At 31.0% G+C, this 14,034-nt stretch overlaps 1 protein-coding gene across 2 annotated transcripts; it reads right to left on the bottom strand.

The window, feature by feature from the left end:
• Nucleotides 1-9,428: 9,428 nt before the first annotated feature.
• On the bottom strand, nucleotides 9,429-13,153 carry LOC145333858 (uncharacterized). 2 transcript variants are annotated; one of them, XM_080179116.1, is made up of 12 exons: nucleotides 13,021-13,153; nucleotides 12,566-12,631; nucleotides 12,438-12,476; nucleotides 11,872-11,931; nucleotides 11,522-11,573; nucleotides 11,255-11,327; nucleotides 11,112-11,168; nucleotides 10,975-11,018; nucleotides 10,832-10,871; nucleotides 10,584-10,630; nucleotides 10,411-10,459; nucleotides 9,429-9,620 (listed from the first exon to the last, which is right to left on the bottom strand). In XM_080179116.1, the coding sequence occupies exons 2-12, from the start codon at nucleotides 12,606-12,608 to the stop codon at nucleotides 9,549-9,551; spliced, it is 576 nt and encodes a 191-aa protein (XP_080035242.1). In that variant the 5' UTR covers nucleotides 12,609-12,631; nucleotides 13,021-13,153; the 3' UTR covers nucleotides 9,429-9,548. The 2 variants fall into 2 exon arrangements, with proteins under 2 accessions (XP_080035242.1, XP_080035243.1); XM_080179117.1 differs by having other exon boundaries at nucleotides 12,566-12,623; nucleotides 13,021-13,108.
• Between the last annotated feature and the right edge of the window lie 881 nt (nucleotides 13,154-14,034).

Raw genomic sequence — 14,034 nt, 5'->3', positions numbered from 1 at the left:
TGTATATATTTAATTGCCTATTGAAATAATCAAACAAATGTACACATCATTTCAACAGACTGGCCAAAAAGTATGATACACATTACAATAATACAAGATTTCTTTTCTGGTCTTCCAATATTTTGAGATGTTTAAATATGATATCAGGAAATCAATCATAATTTTAAATTTTTTTGTGAAGCTGCACAACAACTAAGCAGTTTCTGATTAAATGCAAACATGGTGTCATGACCAGGTAGGTAAGGCCGTGGTGTGAATTATTGTCTGTTTGAGATCTGTGACAGTATAAACATTCATAGAGTTTGGACCATCGAATCAAACAGGGATTTGTATACACTCTTTATTGAATAGGTAGAAAGGTGTCAAAATGACTCCTGAATTAACAAATATCAATTAGTTATAAAATAAACATACATGGTAATCATTTAAGTAATAAACTATTTATATTTAAGGCTGGGACTTTGGTTCTATTAATAAAAATTTAAGCTCAATGTTTAAATTCGTTGGGTTAAAACTTAGGAACCAACGAATTATCAATTGAATAAATATAATCAGTCTTTTAAATGTGGTGTAAACTATAAACTATAAAGTAACTATTTGGTATACAAATGGTCAAATAAGAATAAATTGCTTAAAACCATAATTATATTCTTTTGTGGTAGGGGTGAAGCAGTTCAACCCTACTGAGCGAGTCCGGTCAAAAGAGCCCCTAGCCTTAAGGATTCTATCAATAAAGTACTTCAAGTAGTTACAGTTTGAATATTTATTTAGAACTGATTATACACAACAAATTAATGGCTTTATATACAAACAGATTACAATATTGGGTTAGGTAGAAAATGGGTGAGGAGAAGATGGGGGGCTGCAGCCAGGTGAATAGCAGGTGGGCAGGCCCCTGTGGGGGGTAAGGTAGACGTCCCCCGGAAAAGGGTAGGTTATCTGAAGCATGAAGGGGGGAGGGGCAACTCCCTCCCCATATCGGCGGGTGATAACTTTGACCGCATTCTTTGGCGGTCAAAATAGAAGAAAGAGTTGGCTTAGGAATGTGATGGGTGGAGCTTTAACACCTGCATTTGCCGGGAGTCTCAGAGCGTAGTATGCTCTAGGAAATGACAGTCTGTCTGTCCGACTACCACACTTTTACTTTTATGGCCTAAAATGCCTAAGAAAACCTGCTCAGTTTATTCCAATACATGCTAGGGTGGGTCGATTTTGAAATTTCATATTACTACACATTGGCAAGGGTTACTGGGCCAATATAAAACCCTGTGAAACTTGAATGGGATTTTGTAATCTAATAACAACGAGCGCGCGGGGGGTATAAAAATTGCCTGCCCCTTTATAAAACCAAAAATTATAATTCCTTCAAACACAGGCATGTTGCATATCAAAATGACCGCATTGAAATGCTGATTACAAATCTAAAAACTATTTTAAAAAATATTGATCCTAGCTCAAATAAGATCGAATTAAGTACCTAAAACAGCTGATTTAGTCAAAACTGTTTATTTTGGTAGGTTATTTGAAAATCAGTTCAGACTGAATCAATATTTTTCAAAACGGTTTTCAGATTCGTAATCAGCATTTCAATGCGGTTATTTTGTTTGCAACATGCCTGTGTTTAACCCTTACAGATCGGGGGGGGGGGGCTGAAAGAGCCCCCCCTCTAGTTTTTTCAATCTCATTTTTTTTGTAGGTAAGATTGAGAGCTGTAACTTCATGACTTTTTAAGTTTAGTAATTATACGTCGGCAAGAGTTAATTTTATTAGGATATCTGGTCTGTGTCAGTCGTGGTGTCCGGTCAAAGTCAGTTGGGTAGCAAAAAAATTAGAAAAAATTCTAAATAAATCTTAATTTCTACATTATGACTTTTGTGTATAAGGTAGAAACCTAAAATTTTGTTGGTGAATACTTAGATATCAATGACCATCTGAGAAAGTGGTGTTATGACCGTTTGACCGCTCCCTGACCGACTTTATGACCGATTTTTGTCCGGCTTTTACTACAGACATATATCATGAATATCGTGGCTTCTATTACAGCTAGAGACCTATATTTTTTTTGGTAAATCCTTGAGCAATAATAAACAGATAAAAATATTAATTTGCGCCGCCAACCGCCGTTTTACCGCCGTAACCGCCGAAAATGGCGGTTTCCATTATTTGCCATTTTTCGGCGATGATCAGAAAAAGTAATTTTTTTGTTATGAAAAATAAAAGTTCGTCTTTAAATTTGGTCATCCTAGCTTCAAAATTGGCCGCTCTACAGCTGTTTTAAAATTTAGCGGCTGGCCGCTAAAAAGTGGCTAAGGAGCGGTCTGACTGCTATGACTAGAAAAAGTAATTTTCCCTAAAAATACACATGAACCACAAGAAAAATTTTTTATGTCTTTATCTGTACCAGGAGCCGAGATAGAGGGGGGGGGGCTCTTTTAGGCCCCCCCCCCTCCCTGATCTATTAAGGTGGGAATTGGGGCTTGATCTGTAAGGGTTAAAGGAATTTCAGTTTTATAAGGGGGATGGCACATTGTATACCCCCCCCCGCGCCCATTGTTTTTAGATTACAAAACCCCATTCAAGTTTCACAGGGTTTTATATTGGCCCAGTAACCCTTGCCAATGTGTAGTAATGTGAAAATCCCAAAAAGCTTTCAAATCGACCCACCCTAATACACGCATATAGACACTAGTCTAGTGTTATATATATGTACTAGCGGCTTCGCCCCAAGAGGTAATTAAAAGAAAATTTAAAATAAAAAAATTTAGTACTACTGGTGCTGCAATAAATTTAGAGTATAGATGTATAAACAGATAGCAATAAGGTTTCTTAATTCAAAGACCTATCACTTTGCAGAAGGTTGTTTATCGATAAAATTTTTGCTTTCTCACTTAGCTGCTAGAAAGCTCATAAGCTGTCATTGGAATAAGGTTTGAAGGAACTTTACTTATTAATCAAAATCACCAAACATTTTGGTATAAGGATTTGGGGGACCTTTATTATTAATTAAAGTCATGTGACCTAATGTACAAGAGTTAAAACAATTAAATCAAAAGATTTTAGTGTAAAACTATTTGTAAATAAGACTATAAGAATAAGATATTGTTATCAACGACAAATAATAAATGTTTTGCCTTGTTTTTGTAAAAATTTAGAGCATATTTATCATTTAAAATCAATGCTATCTTTTTAAAAGTGTTTCCATTAATTTGTTTGTGTTTTGTAACCAAAACCTGTTTTTTATTATTTGTAGTGTGTAATTTTATTTAAATATTTAATTCAAAGATTTGAAAAAAAATAAACTAAGATGAATGTCGGAATTTTCTTATTAAACATAATAATGTATATATAATTAGAATAGTAAGACCTTGAAAATAAGCGATGAATTATTAGATGATAATTATCAGTAAATTTAACAGAATTTAAACGTAATTATTAAAAAGCTAGCTTTAAAAGTTTTGACAAAAAATAATGATATATTTTTTATTCATATACTATAGTACATTCTAACAAGGATATCAAGTTTAGGAACATTTAACAAATATGTCTTTCAAAAATCAGTTCATTTATTGAATAAATATTGAAAATGCATATAGCAATTTACAGATTTTTATGATTTTCAGGAATTTAAAATAATTACATTCATTTTGTAGGTGTAAAAGCAGAGTATACCATGTATAGTGTCATAAATGAGCTACAATTTGAAATAATATACATATATTTATTAGGATGTAAAATCCTTTTCTAAAAGGCAAATACATATTAATTTTAATTACCAATTCATTGAAAAAAAATCTGGACTGACTGATGGATAGACAAAGTGAATTATAGAGTAGCTTCGCTACTAAATACAACATATAAACAGACATTTTCACTGGTTCAGTTCACATTGCTATGGACAGTTAAACTATTTAGGAAAGTTGTAAGGAAGAAAGTTATCTATATAGTCCTAAGATAAAGATTTAAAAGCCTCCTCAAATTAAATCTATAGTGCTGTTAACATGAACTTTGTTATTGGTATCATAAAAATTGGTAATAATGTCTACTTTCCGAAATTATTGTATTCAACACAGCTTGTAATAAAAAAAAATATATACCAGGTTTTTACAGTTTTATAATTTTTTGACAACGTCAATATTGTTTTGTTTACTTTATTAATTTTAAGATAAATTAATTTTTTATAGTGGGCAAACACAAATAAATAATAAATTTTATAGTTAAGGCATCGTTTCTAAAAATGAAAAAACCTCTATAAAACTCGGCCATTTTTGGGTCTATGCTGTCAATTCCCCAAGCAATGTGATTGTGTTAGTGGATCTTATTATATTAAAAAATTAATATAAGGTAGAAATTTGTTAAAATCCATTTTGAATGTGCAATGGAAAAGGAATAAAAAGACATCTCGCCACAATTTTATACACAGGTAGGGAGATACTAATTTTGTTCTAAAACACACAATTTTCAGAGTTCTTTTCCTTTAAACTTGCTTAACAATCAAAAACCTTTAAATCAACACATTTATTAATGTGTAGGAGAACAGCTTTTCACAAGTCATTTTTACCTGGAGCTCGATTGTGGAAAAACCCTGGCCTAATATCAATTTTTTTTCATAAATGGAATAGTCCATACTTGGGTAAAATATGATATCAATGCTAGATTTGCTACGTTACCTATTCTAACTAGTTCTATAACTGTTTCCAAAAATCTAGCTTTCTTTTTTTGCACTTCTTTGTACTTGTTTTTTGTCATCCTTCTTTATTTTGTAGTCAGGCGAAAATAAATAATATTAAAATATTTCTGTACATAATTTCCTAAATACCATATAGAAATGATATTTACATGTACAGAAACGTTATGCAGATTTAATTGCTTCAAGATTCAATTTTAAAATCATTGTAGAGTTAAGTTTCCACTCCGACGTTTGGTAATCCTGCGTTGTTCTAGGACCAGTGTCAATACTTAAAAATTTTATTAGATTTTGTTATTAATTTATTTCTAACGTACTTTAATTCCCAAAGTCAAATATTAATCATTTTAAAATGCAACAAAGAAGAGCAATTATTACGTGTATAAAGAAACACTTGTAGATTTAGAGCTAATTATTTGCAAGGCCAATTCATTTAATTTTATTTTTAGAAATGAGTCAGCACCAATTATTGCAAATTCTAAAACCTACAGATGCATTTTAGCTTTAGCAACTAAAAGATAAGTAATAAGTGTAATTTGTAAAGATTCTGACTAATAAGACGTAACTAAAAAAATGTTTTTTCAAGAAGAATCCTTTTGTTTTTGTTTTAAATTTTAAAGCGTCCCGTTCTGGAAGGTAATTTGTTGAAAACCTGCTTGATACAGGATAATGTTTATGGACATACTTACATTTTTAGCACTTGATTATAAAGTAGCTTCGCTTAAAATATTGTACTTTGTTGTCCCAGGAATCAATATACCAAAAATCAGATCAAATGTACAATTAGATCACATAAAAATTTGTTGTTAAAAAATTAGAAAAATCAACATGTTAAAATGGACGTAAGGACACTTTGGTAATATAGAGTTGCTATGCTCTCTAAATCGTACCTAATTACTACAAGAATCACCATGCAAAGTTTGAAATCGATAGGACAATTCTAACATTCCTTAATTAACGGAAAAAGTTATCTGTCTCGGACGGACTGACCCTAGTTATAGAAAGAGGGGACAATGGGCCGTTTATAACACGAGTCCCTAAAGTTTTATATTAGCGCTTTCTTATGCGTCGGCTTAACAACTTTGGGGAGTTTTGAATTTTGATTGACAGATTATGACTAACCCATGCAGGATCACTAAGCCTGTGGACTGTATAAAAGACTAATAATAATGTATTGCATCATATTATAGACAGCTTTCCATGGGTATTAAATTAAATCCAGTTTTTGTAGCCGCGAAGGGTCGAAGGCCTGACCTAACAAAACTAGTATTACTTTTATGGTATCGTATTTTATGTATTGTCTGTAATATGATGTGCTGTACATAATTTTTCTGTATGGCTGAGAGCAGCAGGGGCGTCCAATCATTTTTTTGGGGGGGAGGGGATAAAAAAATTTTAGGGGGGGGGGTAATTCGTTTCTTGGGGGGGCGGGGGGGGGGGGTAAAATTTCTCAAATGCCAGGGTAGGGGTACATTTTAAATAGCCTACGGCACCCCCAAATTCGTTATATTACCCCCCCCCCCCCGGCCCCCCTTGGACGTCTATGGAGAGCAGGTTATAAGCCTGTGGATATTAATCGGTTTCGAAGCTATATATAAGGTAATCTTAAAACAACCCTTCCCATTAGTAAAGAGGTTAAAAAGTTTTATAATTTGAGAGGTTTTGTGATAATTAAGAAATAATTATTAAATTCTACTCTTAATAGGGAAACCGTAAAAATACGCTGACATACATACAGTGGGTTGCAGAGTAGTTGAAATAATAAATTTAATTCGCCAATAGTTATTGAGGGAGATTACAATGACAATTAGACAAATTAACATTTGGATGTTAATTACACTAGTCCCCAAAGTTTTATAATAACGTTTTCTTATTCGTTGGCTTAACAACTTTGGGGACTTGAATATTGAATAGTTTATTAAGTGTCCAAACGAATTAACCACTAATTTCAAGGATAATTTTGTGTATTTTGGGATGTAGATAATTTACTATCCATTGTCTTATCCCTTTAAATTAATTAAACTTTTTCTATATATATTACAAGCTGCCACAGACAAAATATTATAAAAAGAATGTATTTTTTCGCGTAATTCTGTATAGTTGTTTGTTAGGTTGGAGTCAAATGCTCTAGTTAAGTCAAACTGTTTTCATTATGGAACATTTCAATATACTTTATTTTTACAACCCTCCTTTAAAATATGTGTATGGGCCAATAAGAAGCAACATTGTAAAGGAGAGCCATATCAGTCCACTGTTTAGCGAGATCCTTTGGTAGACAAACACACTTAGATCTTATTACTTTTATATAAAGATGAGCATGCAAGGTTTTGTGATTTTTGAAGAATTATATAGCTACTTAAAATAATGGAGCTAATGGGATAGGACAATGGGCTATGAATTTATGTACGTCCCCAATAATGATGATGCACAAAATTACCCCTTCTGTAGATTAAACCCAGAGTGGTTGAAATGCATCAACACAAACTTAATGAACCAATCAATCAAAATTCACTGAAGTCCCCAAAGTTGTTAAGCTAACGAACAAGAAAACTCTGTTATTATAAAACTGGGGACAAATCTGCGCTAAAGTGCAAATAAGTTGACGTCAATTGTGCTAATATTATTGAAAACTATTTATACAGATTAAAATAAATGTTTATTATCTAACTTTTATTGATTTATTTAATCAATAAATATTTATTATCTCTAATAAAAAAGTTTATTGATTTAATTAAATATTTTTTCAATCAAATGCAAGTCTTAATAACAGGGATCGGAAGCCTCACGTAAGCCGCGTGTAAGCCTCAGTGAAATCGTGATTTTATCACTATAAAATTCAGCTGGATGTATAAAACGGCTCTTTAGCAGACAATCCTTCTTTCTTAATTTTTTTTATTCTGCTCACAAGCAGGTTTAAAACTGAGGCTTATGCGCGGCTTACGTGAGGCTTCCGATCCCTGCTTAATAATATTGTACAAAAATTTGTTGCAATATTGCTTAATTACTTAGACTTACAAATTTATGTTCTACGTATTAAGTTCTAGGAGTTAATGTACGTTTGTCCTTCTTCTGATTTTAGAGCTCTGCTCAAATGGGTATTGTCATTCTTGTTAAACATGATATATAATTAATCTAACAAACAAGATAATTTTATCCTGGATCAAAGGTCGTCTTTTCTTGATTTAATTTTAAATTACTATTTAGATTTACATACATCTAGAATTTTAGCGGAAACATTAATGTTATGTATAAGTAATACAACTAACTTTAAAACAAGGATGAAAACAACCATAAGTAGTGAAACATATATAATTATGGAATGGATAAACGGACAATGTGAGTTATAAAGCGAGAGTAAATAACAAAGTTTTATAACAACCTTTTTTTTTTTTGTTGGATTAACAACTTTGGCGACTCTAGTGAACTTTGATTGGTTGGTTTATTAGGTTAAGTGTTCAATAGTTTCAACCACTAATTTTAATCTATAGAAGGGGTATTTTTTGTATTATTATAGAAGATGTACATCAATTTATCGAACATTGTCTTATCTTTAGATCCCTGGTTGAATATAGCTCATGCCCCCTTTTTATTTGAATCATTCTTATTCCAATTCCCTGGCTAGCTGCGGACAATTATCCTATTATATAAAGTAGTAAGCGTTTTTTGTCTGTCCCGAAGGATCTCGCTAACCACTGAACCGATATTGTTCTCCTTTACAGTGAAGCTTCTTATATGTCCTGGGAAGGTTTTAAACTATTTTGGAGAGGGTGCCTTCATCCCCCTTCCCCCCCCCCTCCAAATTTTTTTTGTTGACTCTTTTAAATTTCAAATTTCAAATGGGATGAGGTTGACTTTTCCCCCTCCTACATTAAGTGCCCCTAGAGGCTTCTAGGGGCGTAGCCGCTAGTATGAATATAAATTGCATATTCTACATATTGAGTCTGGAAAAGTTTCAAAATAATTGGATAAGTAAGTACACCAAAACATATCTAAATTTCAAAAAAAATATATATCTATTTAGAATGTTAGAAACTCAAACTTTGCATGATGATTCCTATGACAGTTAGGTACGATTTATAATCTTTAACATAAAGACCATACGTCCTTAAAACATATGATAATCCTATCTGATTTTTGTAATAATGATTCTTAAGTCAATAAATTAAAATATTATAATCAAATCCTAAAACATATATATTTATGCAATTTTGCTACAAAAACAAACCTATGTATCATTTTGTATAGACTTGCAAAATAATGTTCTGCTTTTTAAGTTATGACACTCTCCAATAGTTAATGGTCGTTTATCCTTCCTTTTGATTTTAGAGCTTCCTCTAACCTAATATGAAAAATCAGGGATCTAAAGGGATAAAACAATGGCCGATAAATTGATGTACATCTTCAATGACCATACACAAAATTACCCCTTTTATATTTTTTGGTTGAACTTAATGAACCAACCAATCAAAATGATCTTAGTTGTGAAGCCAACACAAATTTCCATGAACTTTGCTAAATGTTTGGCAGAGAGTATATTCAATATTATTTACTACTCTCTATCTTACTATTCACTGGCGGCTACGCCCCTAGAAGCGTCTGGTGGTTGGGGGGAGAGGGGGGGGGAGTGAGTGAAGTCGAAACCTCCCCCATTTTTAATTCAGTTTTTAAAAGAAAAAAGAAACAAGTCATATTTCTAGTTCTAGATTATATTGAGTGTTTAAAAGTGTATAAAAAAATTCAAAAATAATGCTTATACTTTATTCCATGATTAAATATTAATAGCAAACAAAGATATATCTATATATATAATGTGATCACAATATATAAATCATACAACTTAATCACAACTTGATAGAGCTAAACATTAAAGATTAGGACATCCAATTATTTGAATACCTTTGAATCCAACGTATGTTGGTCCACCATATGGTACCATCTAAAACAGTTAAAATATAGTAGTATGATAGAAAAATAAGCACATCAACAACTATGACATTTATTTATGGTTTAATATTTAATATTTACTACCTGCAGAAAAATGTTTATAATACCAGCCAATATATATCATTGTATTTAAAAGTGAAGCTTTTCTATAATTAGGGTTTGTCCGTCCGTCCGTACTGGATAGCTCTTTTCGTTAATTTAGGCATATTAGAATTGTTCTATCAATTTCATACTTTGCATGATGATTCCTATAGGAGTTAGGTACGAGTTAGTAAGTGAAGCAACTCTATAATCGTTACCAGAAAGTCCGTACATCAATTTTAAACATATTGCTTTTAAACTTTTTTAACAACAAATTTTTATGTGATAAAATTATCTGATTGGTCTAATTTTTGGAATACTGATTCCTAGAACAACAAAGTACATTGTTTTAAGCGAATCATATCTATAATCAAGTCCTCAAAACCTAAGTATGTCCTTAAACAATATCCTGTATTTAAGCAGTTTTTCAACATCTCTACTTAATATTTTGTTTTTTTCGACTTTAAAACCTTTATATTCTGATTATGCAGTTCTGACACTACTCAAGTGTTAATGTTTATTTGTCCTAACTTTTCAGAGCTTCGCTTTTATGGGTGTTGTCATCCTTGTTTTTTGTTATTTTATCAAATCTGTGACGGTTACATGTTACAGTCCCAGAGTGCACAAGAAAAATCATTGCATCAGAAGTGTTTTTTTTTTAATGTTATAATTATAATCAATAAAGTAAACTAACTAGATACCTCCATTACTTTAATCCTCAAAGATTTGATTGGAGTAACACGTTTCAAACTTAATAATTTTATTAAATTCATTATTCATATGTTTGTCTTAAAATTTCAAATTTAAACTCATTAAATAAATCTATCTTTTAAAACTCTATGTTTGCAGTAAAACTATGTATGAACAATTTTACCTGATATCATTCCATTCAAAGCTTCCAAAATTTGACAAGAATGCTTCCTAAATATATAAAATTAGGTTACAAACCAAAAAACCATTTAAATACTTAGTGTATAGGAAGGCTTTCTGATATTTGTGTTGTTTTGTTCGCAAAGATATAATTGTAGTACAATTTCAAATATCAAAAAATTAGCTTACTATGAACTAAATTTCAAAAAAAAAATTAAAATACTTTATACATTAGTTAAAACAATAATTTACCTCATAAGAGTTGTCATCAACATATTCAAATCTTATACGCCTTAACAATTTGATATTTATTTCAGGTAAAATTTATGAACAGTTAAGTAATTAATATAAAATAGATATTAAAAAATAATTTTATAATTATTGTTTTGTTTTACCTGGCATTTTCATGAGAATAATACCTCTGCAAAAGTCTTACCATCTGACAAAGAAAAGAAATCAATGATCATATGTATTTTAATTTAGTTAATATATAAGATGGAAAACCAACTTGAACAATACTGAATGGCTTTACCTTTACAACAATGGGATCATTAAACTCGAGGTGAATCCATGCGCCAACTCCTTGCCCCTGATTTTTAGTTTTAATTATAATTTGAGGAAAAATGTGTTATTATCAATTAAAATACTAAATTCTTAAATAAAAGAAAGGAATACTTTAGTTGCCCAGGCTCTCCCATTATCTCCTCTTTGGTAGGGTCCTTGTAAAGCTTTGCTGCAAGTGTATCGCCTAAAGAAGGAAAAGATTGTGATACTAAAATTAATAAAACTTAATGATGCATTTAAGAAAGATATGTAAAAAGAGAAATATAAAATAATACCAAAATGTAACTGTTACTGAAGAGTAGTATCATTATCAAACAATAGGCATTACTTATAACCTTGCAATCATCATTCTTATATAATAATAAATTTTTTAATTACGTGTCATAAGTAGAAGAAGCTGAACACTTTATCATTGTGGCTGGCAAAATCTTTGAAAATAAACTATTTGACTATATATCAAGATTCAAAGAAGTAATTTTTTGTAGAAATAATACTTTGGCTGGTTTTAGAATATTCTTCTGCACTATTTTTACCACTTTCTAAACTAAGAACCTAGATGCTAGGGGCGGAGTAGCTAGTTGCATAAATTAATAATCTGTAAAGCTATATTTTTTAAATCTTGTTTGGTAAGTTTGAGTGTGGCAAAGATGGTTAAATAGTTTTTTTAGTCATGTATTTTATTATTCATATTACTATCTCTATTGACATATAGACATTTAGCATTTCCTGTGGAGTTGTACCATCATCACAAGTAACTATTACATTTATTTGCCGTGTCAATGGACATGCTAAAAGAAATTTACAAGTAAATTAAATGTTAGTTAGAATTGACAATCAACAAAAAAAATTTACATTAATATTAGGAAAATTAATAGACATAGTATATTTAGATGATCTATCTGACCCCTTTTTTTAACAAACTTATGAAGGGATTTTTAGTAGAGAAAAGTATTGTTTATTTTTTGTTATATACAAAATATAAGAGAATTTCCTGATGATACAATTTTTATAAAGCTAACTTTATCCTAAGAAATGCAACTATTCATAACTAAATTGTTATATGTTTTGTTAAATGTTTCATATTTTACATATAATAATTTAAACATTAAAAGCTTATTAAAGATATACAAAAATATAAAGCTGACTCATAAAACAAAAGAAATGAGAAAATTATGCACTAACATATCAAAATCTGTAATATATTTTAAACAATGACATGTCTAAAATGTAACTTCCTATTGGCTGATTTAAAGTGTATATCTCTAGATTATCTCTAAAAAATAATTACATTTACCTATATTTTGCTGTCCAGAAGAAGAATTGACAATGTAACCTGATAAATTGTGAGTTTTGTTTTAATGTGGCAAAATCCGAAAACAAATTCAAAAATAAGATATTTCAAATTCAAATTGATGTATTTACCAAAAACAAATGCAAACAGAAATGTTGATAGTTTACTCTTCATTTTAACAAGTTGCTCCTGCAAAACTATGTAAGAAAAGTATTTGAAATTATGCTATAATTATGAAAACAATAATAAAATCTATTTTAATTCAAGGACATAGAAAACTGATTAATAACTATCAAAATGCCTATGTATTTATAGAGAGAAACAAGTGATTTCATAATTCTGTGAGTCATTTTCCTACAGTTTCAATCAAATCCATATTTACTCACCAAATAAACCTAATATATTTGATAGATTATTTTAAGTTAGGTAAATGTTAATGATTGCCCCGGAGGGTTAGGAAAATTTCCCCGCAGAGTTAGAGGTGCTAGAAATAGGAGAAAAGATACTGTGAAAAAGGATGAAACTCGCTACTGCGTTATCTTTAAATGATCCGTTTAAACTAATACATTAAATTTATAAGGCTTACCTTCAAATTGAATTAACCAGGAGAAACTGATAAATTTACAATATTTTCAGTTCATATTTATTGGGATATACAAGTGTTTTGAAAAAATAATTATTTTTGGCAGAAAAATTTTAAATAAAAAATCACAAAACCTTTCCTTAAACCTGAGAATATTTTTTAAATATTGGTCATTCCATTATCACAACCAATGCAAACATCAAAATTGTAAGATTTTCTAGATGTCACCCTTGATCTAACTACAGGCTGCTTTAAACCATTTAGAAAGGAAACAAATTTGCCTTGTTAAATCAACACCAAAACTTACCATAAACTAAACATCATTGAGCAATTACCATTAATGATTGAAAAGCGAATTTATAATATGTCTCTGTCAATGAAGCTCTTTTTAATAAAGAAAAAGACCTGTATAATACGACCTTAAAAATAGCAGGTTACATGCACAACATACAATACAAGCAACAAGCACAACACAGCGAGAAAAAATCGCAAAAGAAAGGTTATTTGGTTCACCACTCCCTATATCGCTGCAGTTAAAACAAACATAGCCAAAGAGTTTTTAAAGCTAGTAGAGAAGCACTTTCCTCCAGGCTTAGAACTATACAAATATTACAATAGAAATACCATCAAGATTTCCGACAGCACAATGCCAAACATGCAGAGCATAATTTCTACCGACAACAAACACATCCTTGGCGATTCCAATATACCTACAATTGAAGGATGCAACATGTAACGGATCGGACGTGGTTCTGGTCTTTTTTAAAAACCAAGGAAGGCCGCCTCGAGCGGTGTGGCGGCACTTCACGTTGAGCTGGTAACGTTGTGGCTGAAGCGATTCGAGAGCGAAGCAATTCGTTCCCTTCGTCTGTACGTCTCCGATAAGTTAAAGAACAAAACTGCACGCAAGTACCCACAGGGGATTTATATAAGTTTCTGAATAATTAATTGCAGCTAGAGATAGCTGCCCAAAAATAAGAGTGATACTCTACTAACAACTGTTTGTGCGGAACTGAT

Source organism: Acartia tonsa, chromosome 12 (genome assembly GCF_053477335.1).
Source record: "Acartia tonsa isolate MP-2025a chromosome 12, ASM5347733v1, whole genome shotgun sequence".
NCBI lineage: Eukaryota > Metazoa > Arthropoda > Copepoda > Calanoida > Acartiidae > Acartia > Acartia tonsa.
Note: the sequence above shows the minus strand (reverse complement) of the source record. Positions and strands in the feature narration are given on the sequence as shown.

What these genes read in the sequence shown, in the direction of transcription:
- LOC145333858 (XM_080179116.1), bottom strand. Translation starts at nt 12,608, where the DNA reads ATGAAGAGTAAACTATCAACATTTCTGTTTGCATTTGTTTTTG. An exon ending in TTCTGGACAGCAAAATATAG is followed by an intron (nt 11,932 to 12,437) that starts GTAAATGTAATT and finishes AATTTCTTTTAG; the next exon opens with CATGTCCATTGACACGGCAA. An exon ending in TGAGGATTAAAGTAATGGAG is followed by an intron (nt 9,621 to 10,410) that starts GTATCTAGTTAG and finishes TAACTGTTTTAG; the next exon opens with ATGGTACCATATGGTGGACC.